The following is a 21,740-nucleotide window of genomic DNA, read 5'->3' on the forward strand; positions in this document are numbered from 1 at the left end:
GTAACCCATATGGTACTTTCCTAATACTGTCCACCTTAGGTGGTCCCAAAATATAATTCATAGATTGTAAGATGAATCTTTCCACTTGTAACATATGTCATATCTCAAGTGGATTGTAGATATACTTCCTAGAATGTAAAATAAATATTTGTATCTAGACTTAAGCAAAATACTGTATATAAGAAAACATAATAAAGAAAACGAGGCAGTTGCCCGTGGTTGCCCAAAAACAAACGACATAGTTAATTTGTACGTGGAACGCCCTCTAAGAGGTTTAATGTATGTAGATATTTCCCGCACCATTAAATCTAAAATAACCAAATTCGCTCAGAGTGAGCCCCATAAGCCTCCCTACCTGTAAAATTTCTTACACAGTAAAAATCGATGATGAAATCGTATGATAACTCCGCCCCCTCCCAATATGACAACGGTATAAGCCAATAACTAAACACGCATTAAAATTTACCCTAGTGACGGTATGAGCCGTGATAAACCCATATATCTCGTGAGCCGCTCTACTAATTTCAACTAAGTTCGGTTTCCTACTGGCATTTTTATATTTTAGTGTGAAAATGAGCGAAATCGAAGTATAACCACGACTATCTCCTTTATACATATATAATAACCGAATGAAAAATTCCATATGATTCTTTCACATTCCAGTATACAAATTAAGCACCACCGAATGTATCGAGAATTATGCCACTTGATGTCCAAAAAGTGACGATACGACCGATTGATCATGTGTTTCCGGGTCGTTAGCATAGATCCAAGAACAATCGTCAGTTATATCCTTTTAGTCGAAAATCATTTTTTAACAGATGTTAATGCAACGCTACTTTTCGAAAAAAATTTAGTGAATTTGGAATCAATCGTACTTTTACTTTCCTTATGCCAAATGATTGATCCCTAAGCACTAATTCTTCTATTTTATTGACGTATTGATCATCAGTTTTTGTTGATGACCGTCCTGAACGTGGTTCGTTGTCAACGCAAAAACGCTCGTTCGAGACAAACAATTACCACCGAAGACCTTTCTTAAAATTCTGATCGTTTCGGCCCCATATACTTGATTCCGCACACAAAATTTAATGGAATTTCTTTTTTGAAAAATTTAACCCGTTGTAAAAATCGTCGAATGCATTTTATGCACTTCAGAAAGAGAAGCGCATACTAAACACTGATGATTATTTTAATGTGACATTTGACACAGATTTGTCACAGTCAGTTGGAAATAATTTTATTTGGGTTAAGAGAAGATCTTGACTGATCAACCTGCGTATTACTCAGTTATATGTATTTGGAAACATATTCCTTTCCAATTTTATGAAGAAATATGTTTACACAGGTTTAGTCAACCGGAAGTTTAAAAATTCTAATACTGATTTGTTTGTAACACCTAAATCGAAATATGTAGACGTAAAGTTATGTATAACGGGTAACTGTATGTCCAAAGAAGCTGAAACTTTAGTAAAGCTTGAGATATCACGGTACATGTGGTCAGTTTATTGTGTAAGCAGTTTGTTAGTGTAGATGACCGGAATACGACGCCTACAAAATGCCACTTGATGATTTTGGTTTTGTAAATTAGAGCATTAAATTTCATATACTAGTACAAATTAATACGAAACCAGATACCTATGATTGTAATCCATTCATCGGTTTTACTCAAACTTTTTTAATTTAACAATATCTACACCTGAAAGTATTACCACGCCATTGAACTTTGCAAATTGTCAGAGTAGATAATGTTCTATTACACTCGATCTTAAATGGAATATACTCCGTGTCGCAAGTCAGTTCACTTGTGCGACAGGTTGTTCAGACATCATTTCGTTGTAATCGTTGAAGTGAATGAAGCGAGTCTCAGAAAAGGAAATTTTAGCGCTATTTGTACTTTCGGTGTGCGCGGAAAATGAGAAGTAAAAAAAGCCAAAAAAAACTTCGTGTTCTCGAAGGAAGTCTAGTGGTGACCAAAGCGTTAGCTCATATAAGTATGTCCTCCCCGCCAGCATCAGACTTTTAAAAATTTTAAATTTTTTTAAATTCTTTTCTATAGGTATTTTACATGCCATTAATGCGCTTTTTTACCATATCAATTGTGGTATCCTCATCAATTTCTTTATATTTGTTTACAAGTTTTTGCCAATTTTGTATTCTTTTTAACTTATTCTTGTAAAATTCATTTTTTTCCCAAAGCCTTTTTCTCCTCTAAAGGCTTTAACAAATTCCCGCCAAAATTCGTTTTCTATTATACTCGTAGCCATTGTGATGTGCGCGCAACCTTTCACTACAAAATTTAAACAAGAATGACATCGGTCTGCATACCGCAAGATACACGTTGCTACCCTTCGCAACAAGGAGCAGGAAAAATGAAAGATTTGCTCATACTTGTATGCATACTTAGAATTCGGTATGCATATCCGCCATGATGCGACGTTAGGCAATACTTGACATGTAGCACAGACATTGTATAACCTGCTTTAACTCTTTCTCATTTGTGGTGCTTATTTTCATACAAATAGGAGCATATTTTTACTCACAATATTCATACTTGCATAATGTAATGTTCCTCCCGTACTTCGCACCTTTCTTTTAATTGAAAATTATCACTATTACTTTAATTATAGTTAAATTGGGTACCATATTTTCATAACAGTTTCGATGAATCTTAAAATGAAAATAGATAATCTTTATTAAGACTTAATTACTTTGTAAGATTTTGTAAGTTGAGGATCAAACTGTATTTCATGTCCGTAATCTGGTTTTGCTGGTTTAGTAAACGATAGCGTTGATGAGGTTAAGGCTCCGAGAGCATAGTGAAATTTTAGTGAAATTTTGCCTTGATCAAAATCGATAGTTCGCTCTGCAATATCTTTATAGGCCGGTACAAATCCAACACTTTGACGCTTAAATTTTTCTATTGTTTTCTGTATAAATAAAAATAATAGATTAGATAATTTTGTCATTTCATTCATTCTAGTGTATTAAGTATTTCAAAACCTTCAATGCTTGTCCACCTGGTTTGAATTCGAACTCTTTTAAAGTACAATGGTCAGCACGGTTACTGTAATTAAGAACAATTCTCTCACTGCTGACGGAAAGATTTTTCAAGGAGTCAACTCTCGTAGTTGGATAAAAATGCAATGTTTTTGGCTCATTAGGATCACGGTTGTATTCCATGACTGCAAAATATAATATATAGTAAATGTGTGACGATTAAAGTATGACATTTTAAAAATTATCGAAAAAGGATCATACACCATAAATTTTGTGTATGTATCTCAAAAACTACTAAAACTATATTAACTAATCTAATTGGAAATTTTTCACATCAGTATGAAAATTAATAAAATTTGGAACTAAACCCAATTTTTTTAGAAAGGTTTGTCGATGTAAGAGTAGCCAATGGGCATGTCCGCCCAATACCTCGTTAAATGCTATGCTTTAGCGACTATTTGACAAATTTCCGTGAATACCATTATCTTGAAATGTCTGAATCAATTTGAAAATATGTATTTTTCTGAAAATAATGAGCGGTACTACTAAAAACTGATAACATCGCGATAATATTTCTTTTATCTCTGTCCAATTTTATAATCTTCATATCACCAAGACGTCTATGATTTAACAAATTTAACGGACATTTTTTGCTAATCACAATGCGGTTTAGTAATGATTGTGAATAAAATCGGTTTTAAAATTTTTGCGTACCATACACATATCTCTTATACACAATATGTTAAATATCGTTCATTTGGCTGAATTTATATAATAATAATATAGAATAAAATTTAACGATATTATTTCGATTAACAACATTCCACCTGATTAGGAAATAAAAATTGTGGATGTTACTATGACGAAGATAGTGATTTGTGTTAGTTAAGCTGCTTTGAATATAAATTTTACTGACAAAAGGAAAATGTAATAATGGAATGAGTTAATAAGATATCAAATGTGATGGAAATCATTTCACGGTCTCATTAAAAAACGAATATTGAATTAATTTTCGACATTTTACATCACGATAGTTTACTATTCCACCATTGTATCAGGATTTTCAAAGTACGAAAGCTTTGTCAGCCAGCGGGAGATTCCTGACTGGTATTTCTTCTAGATGTGAAAATAAGTCAACACTGATTATAACCATGTCCACCTAACATACATAATTTATTTGGAAATTTAGTAAAAGTTAGAGAAACCTGAGAAGAAATTCTAATGCTTTTCATATAATATGTATAATACCAGAATCTGTCAAAAATACTTACACCGAAGACTATCGTTTCGACCTTTATAAAATGTTTCCTCTATTTTTCCGTTTTCACAAAATAGTTTTATTTGCTGCAGCAAATCTGACCTATTTTCATAATACTGCCACCGTATGCTTGGTTCTTTATACTCATCATCGTTGTAGAGAGTTAATTGCTCAGATTTTCCATCGCGTTGAGAATATCGTGAAAATCGTTCATGGACTGCACCAGCGTAATAAATAGTTTTTTGTAAGTGTGGAAATCTCTCTTCGAATTCTTTCAGACCAATGTGCAGTTTATCTACCCATGACCGTATTGTGTCTAAATGTTTTTCTTCTCCTAACGATCTTATGCTTTCTGAGATGTTTTCATCAGATCCTGCAGTAAACGAACGCATTTCTGGCGGCTCTCCTGGGAGAATATGCTCCCAATCTTTGTTATCCTGTAAATTCCAACGTAGTTCACTTACCCTTTGATAATCCTGCATGTTTACATAATAATTTTGGTGATCCCATACACTATCAATAATAATATATTGCTTGCAATGGGTATCACAAATGAAGCCTGTGGAAGGCTCAATGAAACGAGCTTTTGGTGGCGCGAGCACCTGGTCACCTTCGTCGTTCACGTATGTTTTTTTTGGCTTGATACTCCAAGGCGCATTATCAACAATTACGACCCAGGCATGAGAACGTCGAAAATGATATCTATCTACAGCAATCAATTCCATTTCCTAATCAATAAGTATGAATATATGAAATCGTACACGTAAATAAAATTTTTATCAGTCTATCTTGCATATTACCTCCAATTCTAAACGTTCTGCTTCTAACCGCAATTGTTTTTCGTCTTCTTCTTTTTGTTTCATCATTTCGACAATATTCTCTTCTAAGTGGCTTTCTAAATCCGGAATAGTACGTAGTTTGTATTTTTGTCCCGCCCAGATTTTTGGATTTTCCTTTTCTTCTGTTTTGACTTCTTTTATTTGGTGCGGATATGGAACATTACGTTGATCATTCAAAACTGTCTCTGCCCGCGCAATACCAGATACTACCATTGCAGGATAGCCTGCACCAATTAACATGCTACAAAGCAATGTAGCTATTTCAAAACTATTTCCTCGACGTTTTCGAAGAGTGCTTGCTGGTGACACTAAACGTGTTGGCTGTAAAAAAAAAAATAATTAAAAAAATATATATTTGACTCTTTTGGACCAAGTATGTATGTATTACTATGTATATACCATACTACTAAACTACATTCTATATGTTGTCTTTAAATATACCTACTTATAATACATTTTTGTTACGTCAAAGAACTAGCAGTCAATTAATTTAGCATAATTGGATTTTTGACTAAATTAACTTATGGTAAACTCTGAAATGTATCACTATTTATTGAGTATTTGAATTTATCTGTTAATTGCTGCTATATTGCTTTATATTATGCAATATTCAATGTACTTAATAAATCTACCCCAAATAAGTAACTAGCTGTAATTTTAATACATTTTTTTTTTTGTGAAAAAATATAAAACGTACTGGTAATTATGAAGTCGACATCAGAGAACTTATAATATAGACAGAGAACGTCTATCATTGAGAAGGTTCACGTTTCAAATATCGTAATTTTTCGAAGGGGTACTCGGCAGAGATGGAGGAGTCTCACCACAGACCAATTATAAGCGTGTTTCACCACGAAAATAGCAGAATTGAGCATTTTCAGTGTTAAGTGTTAATGTAAACAAATTTACTCCTACAGATTCGTTTATTTTCTATGCGCAACCGGCTCGCCATATAATTTATATATGATCCGTATATATGTAAGTATTTGGTAAGGTATGTATTATTACCCAAATAACACAGTACAACAACTAATCTGGGGTGTGAGAAATTCCAAGTCGGGGTGATGGTACTAGGTCAGTATAGTAAAACCCTCAAAGGGTTTGGCGTTCGTATGTGTCAGTTTTTTTTATGACCATTTAAATTTCACAGTACAACAGCTAATCTGGGGGGTGAGAAATTCCAAGTCAGGGTGATGGTACTAGGCCAGTATAGTAAAACACTCAAAGGGTTTGGCGTTCGTACGTGTCAGTTTTTTTTATGACCTTTTAAATTTTTTCTTACGTTATAGTGAACCAAAATTGGATACCAAATATAGTGTGTAAAAACTGCTACAACCGTCTAATGGATTGGAAAAATAGATAATAGTGGTTCGCGAGTTATGTTAAACTACGTTTTTGCCAAAATGTTACAACTAAGCGAAAAAACATCAAGATAAGGAAAAAATTTAAAAAGTCATAAAAAAAAGGAGGATTTTACTATACTGACCTAGTACCATCACCCTGACTTGGAATTTCTCACCCCCCAGACAATAATCCCAAAAATGTTCCACAGTGTAATTAATACAAATAGATTTATGGTGATTAGTTTTAAATTTACACATTTACATTAAAAGTTCTTAAAAGACCAAGCGGTCGCACATGTGCTCATATGTATGTATATAATGTATGTATGCGTGCATATAAACAAATATGACAGACCATACGCATAATGTTTGTAAATTTGTCTACATGCAATATATGTACATTTGTAAATATGTACACTCAATGCTTCATGCGAAATCTACGTTGACACGGACAACCAAGTGCCGAAGCTCACGTTTTGTCAACGGACCTACGCGACAACAAAGCATCACAACATTGTGTTGATGGTAGAAAATCCGAGCTGTGCCGAAAAAATAAGCGAACGAGCGCCGATTGTCACCGCTTGCCGCTGTAACAGCTTCTCCTACAAACCAGCGTAAATACATATGTATGTATGTTTCTATATGAGCTAGCATACATATCGACGCAAATTTTTGCAAGCCGCGTAAAAATATTTTTTACATTCCTTGACAAATACAGTCAATCCCGGTTATGTGCCACAATCAAAGATACATATTTTTGTAGTTTGTTAAAAAAAAAAATGTAATATGGTACATAAGCGACCGCGGATACTTAAGCGAGTGGTACTTAAATCAATAATTTCTATGTATTTCAAAAAACAAAATGTGTGATACAGCAAGGTATAATATTGGCTGTTAAGAGTGATGAGGGAGGGATTTGATTTTCATTTAAGCGGAGTACTACTTAACCGGGATTGACTGTACACATAAATCAGACGAATATTGAACATTTTCTTCGATACATTTCTTGAATTGAAAATCGACAAATAAACTATGTTGTCAATTTTATTCTAATATATTTGAATACTTATATTTGCAGGGTTGTCACTTTTTCCTTCTCATACAAATATCAGAAATTGTTCAATTTATGATTTTTAGCATTTGCCATCGTCACAAAAAGACGCTTGTTGGCAAAGGCATGCTCGGGGAGATGACACCATTTGCTTTTATGAATGAAGCGAGTTTGCCTGTTTAAAGTGCGCTTGCGTTCATGAATGAAAAAGCAGTTGTTGTGTGTTTTTCTACAAATTTGGGCATCGACTATTTGGCTGCCATGCCTAATGGCTTGTGACGCTGCTGATGCTACTTGAAACGATTGTTGTTTTTGTAGAACAATATTTGTAATTTTTGCGGGTGACATATCGACATGTGAACGCATATAAGTATGGATATATATGTATGGATTATTTGTGTGGGAATGTCATACGCACATATTTACATGTGTACACATATATGTACATAAGTATGTATGATGCTATTTCAAACGATTGTTGTTTTTGTAAAGCAATGTTTGTAGTTTTGCGGGTGACATATCTACATGTGGACGCAGAGAAGTATGTATGTTGTGTATGCGTTATTTGTGTGCCAATGTCATACGCACATATTTATATACATATGTACATAGGAGCAGCGCGCACATGTTTTTATTGATAAGTGATAATATGATTTGAATTCGCGAAAGCGAACATAAACACATATGGTCATGATACATGTGAATATAAGTTTTGAATGATAAAATATACGATTTATTTACATTTATCACTATTATAATATATATACTTACATTTTCTAAAATATTATGATAGTTTTTTATATATTTGCATACAGCTGTGTTCAAAATAAAAGGAGTGCCCCTGAGAAAAATATTTAACCCAAAAAAAATTATCATGTTAAAACATGAACGTCAAGCACTTTTCAAGAAATATTTCTAACGGTATTCCGCGAGTAAAACACAAAGCATAAACTTCACCTGTTTACATTATTTCCAATGTTATGAGTTCAAATCTGGGTCGGTCACTGAATTGCGCTGTTCACAAAATCGTAATGTGAGATACCAAGTGGTATAAAACATTATTATTTAAACAAAATAAAAAAATAAATAAAATCTATAAAAAAAAAACTAAAAAGTAAGAAGAAAAAAATAAAAACGATGGGATTTTTAAAGGATAAATCATTTATTTTAATTAATGGGTAGAGGAAAACATCCCAGCGACAAAAAGCGTGAAATCATTAAAAATCTTAGAAAAAAACGGGAAAACTTATAAAGAAATTAAAGAAATATTCGGATGCTCTGATCAAATGATATCAAATTCCCTGCCCTACAAAAATAAAGCCGAAACACGTGGACGAAAATGCAAAACTACTAATGAAATCGATCGACGTATACTCCAGTCGTCTAAGAAAGATCCCAAAGCGTCGTCTAGAGAAATAAAAAAGCGCCTAGATCTTGATGTTAGTGACGTAACAGTTCGTAGACGTTTATTGGAATATAATTTAGTTGCGCGGAGTCCGCGAATAGTACCATAGTTGACAAAGAAACATAATTAGAGCACGGCTCCAATTCGCCAAGGAACATGGCAACTGCCAACCGGAGAAATGGAGAAATATTTTGTGGACAGAGGAATATGAGGTGGTTTTATTTGGTGGCACAGGGCCTAGGCAGTATATCCGTCGTCCACCAAATACAGAATATAAACCGCAATACACTCTTAAGACCGTCAAACATGGCGGTGCATAGTGGGAAAGCTTCTCGTACAATGACGTGGCACCAATCCATCTGATAAAAGAAACCATGGATCAGTACGTGTATGTGGATATATTGAAAAAAGTTATGCTGCCATAGGCCGAATGGAATATACCATTAAAGCGGTTGTTTCAGCAAGATAACGACCCGAAACACACAAGTAAATCTGCAAAGGAATGGCTTCGAGTCAATAAAGTTGAGGTTTTGTCGTGGCCTGCTCAGTCGCCTGGCCTTGTGGGCAGATATTAAGAAAGTTGTTGCTGACCGCAGACCATCAAATGCAAGGGAATTATGGAGCACAGTCCACGAGGCATGACAGCAAATCCCGATGAAAAGGTGTCGTGATCTGATCGATCCCATGTTCCGCAGATCTGCAGCAGTAATAAAAAAATGGCGGTTACTCTACTAAATATTAACTAAACTAACTTATATACTAGTGATAATTTCCAATTTTTTTTATTTTTTTTAGTTTTATTGTATTTTGTGATACACTCCTATTATTTTGAACACCGAATTTTTGGGGTTCTTATTTAAATAATTTATTTTTTTCATTTACTGTGTATTACTAAAAATTTAAAAGTGCATAATAAAACTGCATAAAATGAACAATTCGTGGATAAATTAATAAAATTCTTGTTTTCGTTGAAAAACATAACTTTATATTCCATATTGTGATGCACTCCTATTATTTTGAACACAACTGTATGTAATGAAGTATACACATAAGTATGAATATATCAGGTACAAAAAATAATTTTAAAAATAGGCTTTATTTCCACATTAACTAAGAATATTGCTTTGAAAAAGTAATCTAATTCAAATGTATTTAATTGCACATGTATTCATTAATATTCACAAAAAGAATTCATACGAATACACATGTTTGCATATAAACGAATAAAAATATTTATAAGCAAAAGAGCGAACATACGTCTGTTAGAGCAATATATTAGGGGTATTCGGAATCTGTTGTATTCGTAGTAATTATTTACTTTTTTTACAACGAATTCAGAAATACACAAGAAAATCGCGAACACACCCATTGTAATGTCGTTGTAAAATTTGCCGAACAGCTGATTTTTGTGCCACAACAAATAAACAAAAGTGAGAAATATGCCGCGAAAAAGCGAAAAAACTAAAATATTAGATTTTATTGTTGATAATTGTGAAAATCGAATTGCTGATGTGAACGGTAGGTAACTTAAATACTTATAAATAAAGATCTATTTATTCGAGTTCCGTATTTGTAGATGCCGATGATGCAGCCGTGGATGATATTTTAGACTGCTCTATGGAAGAGGTGATCATTATATTGCAGTGCCGCCGAGGAATTGAGAAATTTATTCCAAAAAGTATAACTTGGCGTTTGGATGTAGGGTGGATCGATTTAAATTCACTCATTTGGTTGGGTTAATTAAAACAGATGAGGTTTTTAATCGACTTCACTCCTGCAAACAGTTTTCTATAGAGTTTCAAGTTGCAGTTGTGTTATACAGACTTGGGGCTTACGGTGAAAATGCTTCCATAAGGAAAATAGCTTCTATTTTTGGAATTGGCGATGGAAGCACAATTGGCGTTGTAACAGAAAGAGTATTTAAAGCTTTCCAACGATTGGAGAGAAAAATTATTTTTTGGCCAGATTACGCTGAAAGAAATTTAATATGTAGTTTCCCAAACGTTCAACGAACTTCCATATTGCATTGGTTACGTATATGGTACAGAGATTGCTCTTGCCGAAGCGCCCGTCCATAGCCACACGACGTATTTTTCTAAAAATCGACGTTACTCTATAAAAGCTCAAGTGGTTTGTGACCACAAATGCAGAATCAGACATATTGTAGTGGGCCATGTGGGTAGCGCTCATGATGCAAAAGTATATAAAACATGCGCTTTGTTTCTTGAAGAGTCGAAATTTTTTTCAGGATTTCAGTGGCTAGCAGGTGACTCAGCTTATCCGATTTCCAAAACGTTAATAACACCATATCAAAGCAACTCAAAGCAATTGAAAAACGCAATGAATTCAATCGACGCCATAGTAAGTATCGCGTACGAATTGAAAATTGTTTTGGGTTGTTAAAAGAGAAATTTGGTAGTCTAAAGGAGCTCAGAATGCGAATTTAAAACAGAGAAAGTCACAAATTTTGTTGTGATTGGTTTCGAGTCTGCTGCATTTTGCACAATATTTTATTAAACCAAAAGGAAATAGAGACAATATTTGTCGATCAAGAAAATCGAGAACCAAACCAACCAGAAGAAGAATTCCAAACTAATACCCGACAGGAAATCGAAATGAAAAGACGAGGTTTATACCACATGACTAGTAACAGTACAAGTTTTTTAAGTTAAAAATAAATTTAATAAACAAAAAGTTTAATGAGGCACTCTTTCATATAACAATAGATTGTTGTTCCATAAATAAATAAAGGAAAATGTGTAATTTTTGGTTTCTGTTTTCTAAAAAAAACTTAGCTTCTGTTTTAGTTCTAACTCAAAACGTGCTAGCCGCTCCTTCATCTCCAGCTCCATAGTCAAAATTTTTAATTTATCTTTATTGTTCTCTTTTTCTATGGCAAATTTTTCTTTTTCCAGCTCAAACATCTTCTCGTGTCTTTCTTTTTCCAAAACAAACTTTTCCTTTTCTATACTTATCCGTTTTTCCTCCCTTTCCATGTAGTTTCTGTGTTTCTCCTTTTCTAATTCTAAGCGTTGCATTTGTAGCTCATTTCTTTCCGATTGTAGTGCAGATAATTTGCTAATTGCTGTTTTCGGTGCCGATTTCCTCATCTTTTCAGCGAATTCTACTGCCTTGTTGTCATTTATATTTTGAGCTCGTTTAGAAGAAACTGGTGTTGCAATTTCGATATCATTCGGCAACGTATAAAATACATAATCATGTTCGCTTTCAGTCGTTGTCGCAATTTCGTCAACGAACATACTACCACTGTCATATTCGCTCTGCTGAATAATTTCACATTCACCATGATTAGTTGTACCATCTTCGGACTGGAACACGTACTGTGTCGAGTCTGCCGATTTGCTCTTAAAAAATATGCTCTGCAATCGCTTATAATGTGGACACATCTTGCTCAGTTTTTCTAAAAGCATAAAATAAATTACCAATAAAATATAAATTTCGAAATTCATTATACTTACGATCAATACTTTCGATACCTTGTTCCTCTAACAGGCCGGCGCCTGTCCCATTTCTCCACTGCTCTGCTTTGTTGTATGCGGTGCGCATGTTGCGTACTTTCCACCGAACTAAATTCCAATCTGCTGCGATTCCTGTTTCTAATAGTAATTTTTTGTAAAAAATTTGTGCAGAAGGCATCTATAGTATAAAGAGATATAAAAGCGTCCATACAAATAAATATAAACAAACAAAATAGGAATAGCTGCAAATTACTTCAAACGACGGATGCTCCTGCAAATAGTTAAGAACTTGTCCCACTTCTTCTTCTGTCCATTTCTTATTAGGTTTTTCCCGCCGCCTTATTTTATCCTTTTTTAACTTCTGTAAAATAGACTTTTTATTAAAATATTTAAAAAAAAGCTTAGCAATAAAAACTTACAGCGTCCATCATTTCAGCCATCTTTTTAATTGTGATCAGCTGTGAGAAATGTACGAAACAAAAACCACAATTACAATAGGGTCGCACTATTGTATTTTCTTACACTGTTGTATTTGAATGGTATGTTTATTTTGTTGTTGGATTTTTACTACATTTACTATAAAAACCACAGAAACCACGAATACAAAAATACAATGGCAAATACAACAGATCCCGAATACCCCTATAGTTTTGAGCATAATTTGTATTCCACGCTCAGCTCTTTTCAAGCGAAAATGTTAAAATTTCTCCTGCAGAGCTGGCAGTGGTGAAACACTTCCGTCTCGACCGAGTTAGCGAAAAATATTTTTACGTTCTTCGCGCCGTGAACCTTCTCTATGATAGACGTTCTCTGATATAGAGAAGGTTAACCGCGTTGCTAAATTTACGATATTTCATTTTTTAGAGGGGTACTCTTTTCTATTAGTGGATTTCACCAATATTAAACAGGAGGGTCGAAAATAGCAGAATTGAGCATTTTCAGTGTTAAATGAGAAAAATAATGCTAATTTCAATGTTTAGAAATGTACGTTCACAGATTCGCATATTTACAATGCGCAAGCGACTATGTACATACATGTTTAATAACAAAGCTCATTAGTATATACATATGTATGTATGTATGTGCAATTTGACCTATTTAATGATACATTGTATTAAATCTGTTGGAATTTATAATAAAGTCATATTTCCATTATTTCCTAAATAAATATACAAACAAATATGTATATTGGGCATTAGAGGTTTTGATAACATTTTGAAGACCAAGCCGACGCACATATGTATGTACAAATTATTAAAACACTTGTTGAGTTTTAATCTTTTTTATTTCTCTTGTTTACACAAGAGTAGCCGTTTCTATCGATCGAGTTATTACAACTGATTTGCTTAATAAAATATTGCGACGACTACGCCTAAATACCTGACTCTTTGTTTTACCTGTCAGTTGCTGCACATGTTTTGCCATGTGACTTGCAAAATGCAATTCGGCAATTTACCTCTTGCTTTTCCGCTGTAACGATGTTGTTGTTGTCACGCGCTACCTAGTTGACGCTTCGTCATCAGTATCGGTGGGAGAGTTGTCGTTACGCTATTTCCACACTCAAACCTGCCGACGCACCGTCAGCAATATCGGTGGGAGTGGAGTGTTGACCGGATACGTGTTTACCGGTGTTAACTACCCCCTTCTTGAAATGAAGGCGTCCTCGGCTTCTTTGATGACTTTATTCAATATCACCATGCTAGTTCGTCTTCGTTTCACTAAGATTGCTCCAACTACAGAGATGACAAATAGGAGCAAGAGAAGTGCGCCCCCTGATTGTAATGAACGGGGGTTAACAAGATCATGCAGCCTCGCTATGTGCCTAATGTTCCTCATATTTACTTTCTGTAAGTATGGTAACGATAGTAAATTAATGTGTTCGGTGAAATTTACATATTGTGCGCGTGCAGCTTCGGGATGCGATCGAATAGTTTTAGCCCAGTTGACGTAGGTCTTAGTGTTTACCATAATCTCTGAATCAAATGTTACAAGGAAAGTTCTCTTCGTTAGTTTCGTCAAGTTCTGAGATTGTATAGACACTGGTTGATCGTTGATTACCAGGATGCCATTATCAACTTCCTCAATAGCGGGAACGTTATCGGCGGATTTTGACTTACATTTTGCGGAGTGTTCGTTAAGTAGTTGTAGCGTACAGGGGCTTTCAGAGGCTGACAAAAGTTTGCCGCTACAGCTTCCTTGCAGTTGTAGAGTGGAATGTATCTACCATTACATTCAGCAATAACGTCTGTTTCTAGAGAGATAACTTTTCCGTGATGGATCACTGGCAGCAACTTTACATTATTACAGAATCTGTCTATTTTTGGGAATTTAATAACAAAGTAAATGCTATTCGTATCTTGAAATATCTTAATTTTAGAAATGGACAATAAATCACTTATGCTAATGTTTGCAGAGTGTTCAGCAGCTAACAACCCATTGATCTCCATACCATTTAGCAGGATAGGGTTGACGATATTTAACGTGCCCAGAGTGATTGACGTTAAAATGGTTTCCAATTCCATTATAACTGCTCTATTACTGGCGTAGGCTAGAGAAAAGAGATATCCCGTATCTATTTGAGTGCTTTTTGCATTTTGTAGTAATTTGTTTACCGTCACTGTCAATTCGTTTATTCTCTTTTGTGTAGCTGAATTTATCGCTATTTGTTGTTCGTTTGTTTCTAATACGGCATTGGTTCTGATCTTGAGCATTTCAAAATCGTCGGAGTCTGGAGTCCCTGTTATGTATTTCAAGGCAGTCCCCAGAATATTTATACCTCTAGCGTACCGATGGTGTATTTTTATTGCGTCCAATAGTTGCATTGGATCAGTAGTTCGTCTGTCTCCTCAGCTACTGCTTCGAATGTTGATAAATTAGTTCTATGAAGTAGAAAGTCATGCTGCTCATAAACAGCTACAGCTCCGGATGTAATTGGAATGTAATAAGAGTTGGTATAGTCGAGAATTCCCGCGTTAGCTCGAAAGTTTAACGAAAGCAGAATGATCCTAAGGGCGACAGAAGGGAGAGCGGTCAGTGTCTCAAATTATTTTTGTGCACTTTCGTTCATCAATTATAACAAATGTTCCAAGATCCTTATGGATTACTTTTTCGGTGTTAAGTTTTGAAAATTTGTTTCCTATTCTTTTATTAGTCTTCACATAAACTGGATCCCCTGGATTATACGGTCGTGTTTGTCTATTTTCATTATGTTTTTGTAAATCTTTCTGCTGAATACGTGTAAGTCTAGTTTTTATTTCCCTTATTAATTCGTCCGGTATTGAATGTATTACGTCTATTGGTTTTTTGTTCGTTACTGAATGAATTGTGCGGTTGTACTTAGCTGTGGCTAGCAGAATTAGCTCAATTGCGATACCAGTCTCAAGCTTCTGACAGCGGGCGATTTCCGTGAGGGTACTGTGGAATCTTTCTACCTGACCGTTCGTCGTACTATGGGCGGGTGGGGTGTTATAGATTTCGACGCCAAAGTGATTTTTAAGTATAGATTTAATGGTTTCTGAATTCAAAGATCTCTCATTGTCACAGACCAACACCTTAGTATTTCTGTAAAAGTTGAGAAGTTCGTATATGGCTTCTTTAACATCAACTATGGCTCTAGATTTGATTGGAAATACTATTGCAAACTTTGAGAACTTGTCTATTGATGTTAGGAAATGTGTCTTATCGGTGGAATAAACGTCAACATGAAGGATTTCTCCCGGATATTCAGGTAAAGGAGTCGATCCTATTTCTGGGGTTTGGGGGATGCCGTTGGTATTTGGCCTCGTGGCATATCTTGCAATTAGAAATTATTTCCCTCAAAATATGCCGTATTTCGGGGAAATAATAACTTTCAAGGACTTGTTCCTGGTTTTCGCGGAGTGACCGATGAGCTCGGTTATATTCAATTTGAAGTATCTCGCGCTGGTCATCTTTGTTGAAGACATCGATTACCTGTTTGATGGTATGACGGAATTTGGCGGCCGGATATGCCGTGACCAGCTCATCTTGAATCTTTGCCAAGATGGGCAATTCACACAGCGAGCCGTTCACAACATTTGGGTTGACGCATTGTTTTATAGTTTTCATCAGTTCCCCTACGTTATTGAACGATATTCGGTGCCTCATTCGGGATTTAAATATAATTTTCGAGTTAAGCGTTGTGGAATTTCCTTCTTCAAGGACTATTTGATTCCGAAAACAATTTATGGGGTTCTTTACAGTGGGGATTGTTTGAGACAGCGACTCTTCGCTATTCGCAGCCATGCTTGCCGAGTCCATGTCGTGGTCTAATGCATTTATATGTTGTCGGGAGAGGGCGTCTGCGACGAAGTTTTCCTTACCAGGCTTGTAATGAAACTGCGGTGAAAACTCTTCAATAAAGGCACGCCATCTTTTCATTTTCGCGTTCGGATTTTTATCGGATAAAGCGAATGTAAGGGATTGGTGGTCGGTGTAAATATTTAAATTCCTTACGCCATACAAATAGTTACGCAGCTTTTGTAGAGCCCATACTATTGCCAGCAGTTCTCTCTCATTGGTAGCGTAGTTCTCTTCGTGATAGGTCTTCAATTCTGTGACAGAACGGCGCCTATAGCATAAGAAGAAGCATCTGTAGTCAGACCAAATGTTTGCTGGTACTCAGGATAAAGAAGCAATAAGTCTTCTGATGCAAGGATTTTCTTAATCTTATTAAATGCCTTAAGTGCTTCTTCATCAAGAGTAATTTGAATTTTCTTCGACTGATTAGCGCCTATATTTCCGTGTTCCTCGCAATCGAGGCATAGTCCTTTATAAACCGTCGATAATATCCTGCTAATCCTAGGAATGAACGCAAAGCTCTTAACGATTTTGGGATAGAAAATTCTAAAATGTCTTTGACTTTGTCGGGGCATGTTTTGATTCCCTCCTTTGATACGGTAAAGCCTAGAAATTCAACACTTGCCTGAAAGAACTTGGATTTTTCAAGGGAAACGCGCATATTGGCATCGAAAAGTTTTGTCAGGATTTGCTCAATGTCCTTACTGTGTTGTTCGGCAGTTTGGGAGAAAATTATAACGTCGTCTATGTAAACATGGCACGTTTTCCCAATTTCTTCTCTAAGGACATCGTCAATCGCCCTCTGGAAAATGCTAGGGGCATTTTTCAGGTCAAAGGGGAGCCGACAAAACTCCTACTTTCCATTATTAACTGAGAAAACCGTTTTCTCCCTATCCTTTTCCGCAAGTTTGATTTGGTGAAATCCTGATTTAAGATCTATTGTCGAGAAAAATCCAGCATTTCCCATGTTTGCCAAGATTACAGAGGTGTCCGGAATTGGGTATTTATCGTTTATTGTCTTAGTGTTTAGCTTTCTAAAGTCAATAACGAGTCGTGATCGCTTGTTGCCCCTTTCGTCTAAACCTTTCTTATCTACAACCCAAATTGGATTGTTATAAGGGGAGCGGGATGGTCTAATGCTTCCGTCACGCAACAGATCTGATATCTCCCTATTGACAAATTCCGCAGAAGCAATGGGGTACGGGTAACTTTTTGAGTAGACAGGTAAATCGTCCACGGTCCTTATTGTACCTACAATGTTGGTATTGTAGGGCAGTGCTTCATCTGGATCAGCGAAAACTTTAGCATGACGCTTTAGCAGTGTAGAGATATCAATATTGTCCTCGCTTGTTTTCGATTTACTTTCTGCTAACTTGTTAACGTCCGAACAGTAGTGGTACAAGAATTTTTCCTTTCCACCGTCATAACTCAACGTACCACTCTTCAGGTCAATACGACCATTTACCTCTTTTAGTAAGTCGAATCCTATAATGCCGTCAAAAGTTTCTAAACTGGGTAGGACAAAGAATTCAACATTCTTATTTAATATATTTATTGTACATTTTTTGTTTATTATATCGGTACCGTGGATGGATTTAACAGTGAAAGGGTTATTCACAGGTTTTATTCCCTTTAGAGCGTTAAGGTGTTTTATATAGCTCTTTGCAGCACTGGTGTCGATTAAAATTCTTATTCCTCTTCCCCCAAGCGTTCTTTCGACATAGGGCAAGAGGGACTTAGTCCTAAAAAATTAACGTCGTCCTTTGGTTCATCCGGGTCATACTCAGCACTCTTAAGTTCTGCGTCATGATAATAGTCATCATAGCCGGTATCACTCCAATATTCACTTTCTGGTTCATATTGGTCCTGGGTGAGATTGTTGATACGCTGAACTTTTTGTATTGGCAGCTGATCACTACCATGCTGCCTTTTCTCAGCTTTTTCTTTATTCAAGCCTGTTGACACGGGCTGTTGGCGATTGAATGTGCTGGCCGTATTTCCGTTATCTGGACGGTTTATCTTAGGGTAGGCTCCTTGATTACGGTACCTATCGGTATTACCACGGAGTTGCTGGGGTCTGTTCTGTCTGAGTCGGGAATATGATGGGTCTATGTCCATTGGTACTGGGGTTTGCTGAGTTAGAGTTTGTCCTCGTTGGTCTTGAGGTACTCTACGGTATTGGGGTGAATAATAATAAGGGTCTAAGTTATGGGGTGCCTGCCTGTTAAAGGAGCATGCAAATGTTGATCTGGCTTGATTCGCTTCCAGTTCCTGCGCTAGGGCAAGTGCTGACGGAAGATCAGCGGGTCTAGAGGAGAAGAGAACATCGCACAAAGGGCGGTTGAGTCCCGAGATGAACACGCGAAGGGCATCATCCCGATATTTCTTGTTAAGTGATCCTATCAGCGTGGTGTTCTCACCGTGGGTCATGATTGTTTTATTGACTATCAGAGTCAACTTTCTCTCCACTGCATCATAGAACTCCACCACTGATGATTTTCCTTGCCTAAGGGTCGACAATTCTTGTTCAATTAAATAAATTGGTCTTTTGTCCGCATAGGCAAAGTCTAGTCGAGAAATGATAGCGTGAAAATTTAAAACTGTATTAAAAGAGGATAAAACGCTATCTGCGGCTCCTACTACTTTATTTCGTATTATGCCTACCGCTTGGTAGTGCCTTGAGCTCCCCGGATACGCTTCGAACACCCTATAAGCAGTATGAGCTGCTTGTCTCCAAGACACATAACGGGTCGCTTCGCCTTTGAACTCCGGCAAGGTTTTCACAAGGTCCAAGGTTTCGTCACATGGTATTCCGGGTTGAATAGTCACCGGTTCGTATTGGGTAACACGAACTGGTGTTTCGATTCTTGCTAACCTGTTTGTCAGTTCGTCAACCCGAGACTGAAATTCTCGCCGGGAATGCTCGGTCGCAACACGAATGGCAGTATTAAGAAGAGCTTCTAGAGTTTGTGCGTCCATATTTAATTTTTTCTAAGTCAGTCATGTGCTAAGTGGATATAGGGATTTCCCTTTCTAACCGTTACCCACCTTTACAAATTTAATTTATTATTTAAGAATTACCAAAAAGGATAGAAAAGAAAAATATATATTTATTTTTATTTTTTTTTTTTTTTTTATTTTTTTTTAACAAAGTTAGCTGCTAAATCACTCTACTCACATGAAATTTTCCATATCTCGATAAGCTATGTCACTAAATAAGGTATGATAAGGCAGCAGCACGATGATTCCTGGGGTTGTGATCCAGCAGCAGGAAGACAGGATTACGATGATTAGGATGCTTTATTTCTTAGAGCATTGGCTCCACACTTTCTCCCACGGTTAGGTAGTGTTTAAATTTCACAAAATAATATGTTTAATGCAATAAGTGTTTAATGAAATGGTTGTGGTTTGCACCATTTCTACGTAGTGTATTAATTTGCGGTTAAAATTTTTGAAAATAGAAAATTGTTCGTAGCTCTCACTATTTATGTAGTGTTAATGAAGTTAAATGTTTTTCCGCGACTGTCGGGTGGATTCGAACCACGGCCACGCACAGGATTTGTCCTTTATAAGGATAACACAAGAACTGCACTATGGCCCCACGTTGGGCGCCAATTATTAAAACACTTGTTGAGTTTTAATCTTTTTTATTTCTCTTGTTTACACAAGAGCAGCCGTTTGTATCGGTCGAGTTATTACAACTGATTTGCTTAATAAAATATTGCGACGACTACGCCTAAATACCTGACTCTTTGTTTTACCTGTCAGTTGCTGCACATGTTTTGCCGTGTGACTTGCAAAATGCAATTCGGCAATTTACCTCTTGCTATTGGCTTTCCGCTGTAACGATGTTGTTGTTGTCACGCGCTACCTAGTCGACGCTTCGTCATCAGTATCGGTGGGAGAGTTGTTGTTACGCTATTTCCACACTCAAACCTGCCGACGCACCGTCAGCAATATCGGTGGGAGTGGAGTGTTGACCAGATACGTGATTGTTAACTTACATATGTATGTATTCGCATATGGATGTAATTATGTGTACGTATAAACAGATTTTTAAAAACCATACCCGTAATGATAAAATTTATTTTTGATTAAATCCCGTTTTGATAAAATCTTAAAAGTCATATGCATATAATTACGTGTACATGTAAACAGATTTTAAAAAACCGTACGCCTAAAGTTCACATATTCACATATGTATGTAATTTTGTGTGCACGTAAACAAATTTGAAAGAATCATTCGCATAAAGCTTTTAAATTTGTCTACACACAACTTTCTATGTAAATATGTATATACATCCATTGTTTCACACAAAAACTCCGTCGGTCGAACTTAACGTTTTGTCAAATTCCAAGCTTTGCCGCAAAAAATAAACGAATGGCCGCCGATTGTCACCGCTTCCTTTGCCGCTGTACAGCTACGCATACAAACCAGCGTAAATTTGTATGTTTGTGCGTGAGCTTGCATACATATCGACGCAGCTGCGTAAAAATATTTCAGAATTACAAAATATTTTTTACATTCCTTGACAAATATAGTCAATACAGGTTATGTGCCACATTCAAAGATACAGATATTTGTAATTAGTTAAAAATAGATAAAAGTATAATATGGTCCATAAGCGACGGCGGATACTTAAGCGAGAGGTACTTAAAACCATAATTTATATGTATTTCAAAAAACAAACCGTGAGATACAGCAAGATATAATATAGGCGGTTAGGAGTGATGAGGGGGTTATTTGATTTCCATTCAAGCGGAGTACTACTTAGCCGGGATTGACTGTACACATGAATCAGAGGAATATTGAATCTTTTCTTTGAAACATTTCTTGAATTGAAAATCGACAAATAAAATATGTTGTCAATTTTATTCTAATATATTTGAATACTTATATTTGCGGCGTTGTAACTTTTTCCTTCTAATACAAATATCAGAAATTGTTCAATTTATGAATTTTAGCTTTTGAAATCATCGCAAAAAGACGCTTGTAGGCAAGGCATTCTGGAGGAGATGTAATGGCGTCTGCTTTTATGAATGAATCG

The 21,740-nt window shown here is 35.9% G+C and overlaps 2 protein-coding genes across 2 annotated transcripts in view; both read right to left on the reverse strand.

The window, feature by feature from the left end:
• Positions 1–2,696: 2,696 nt before the first annotated feature.
• The window catches only part of LOC126764595 (coiled-coil domain-containing protein lobo-like), a 380,690-nt gene continuing 361,646 nt past the window's right edge, over positions 2,697–21,740 (reverse strand). The window contains exons 2-5 of the mRNA XM_050482265.1: positions 5,059–5,418; positions 4,272–4,986; positions 3,004–3,185; positions 2,697–2,930 (exon numbers count right to left, since the gene is read on the reverse strand). Of these exons, the coding sequence (XP_050338222.1) occupies positions 2,697–2,930; positions 3,004–3,185; positions 4,272–4,986; positions 5,059–5,337 (1,410 nt within the window). The 5' untranslated portion in view covers positions 5,338–5,418. The remainder of the gene's footprint in view (positions 2,931–3,003; positions 3,186–4,271; positions 4,987–5,058; positions 5,419–21,740) is intronic.
• LOC126764489 (uncharacterized) lies at positions 11,463–12,824 on the reverse strand. Its single transcript, XM_050482197.1, has 4 exons — positions 12,795–12,824; positions 12,629–12,736; positions 12,376–12,553; positions 11,463–12,317 (listed from the first exon to the last, which is right to left on the reverse strand). The coding sequence occupies exons 1-4, from the start codon at positions 12,813–12,815 to the stop codon at positions 11,677–11,679; spliced, it is 948 nt and encodes a 315-aa protein (XP_050338154.1). The 5' UTR covers positions 12,816–12,824; the 3' UTR covers positions 11,463–11,676.

Source organism: Bactrocera neohumeralis, unplaced genomic scaffold (genome assembly GCF_024586455.1).
Source record: "Bactrocera neohumeralis isolate Rockhampton unplaced genomic scaffold, APGP_CSIRO_Bneo_wtdbg2-racon-allhic-juicebox.fasta_v2 cluster09, whole genome shotgun sequence".
In the NCBI taxonomy this organism is placed as follows: Eukaryota; Metazoa; Arthropoda; class Insecta; order Diptera; family Tephritidae; genus Bactrocera; species Bactrocera neohumeralis.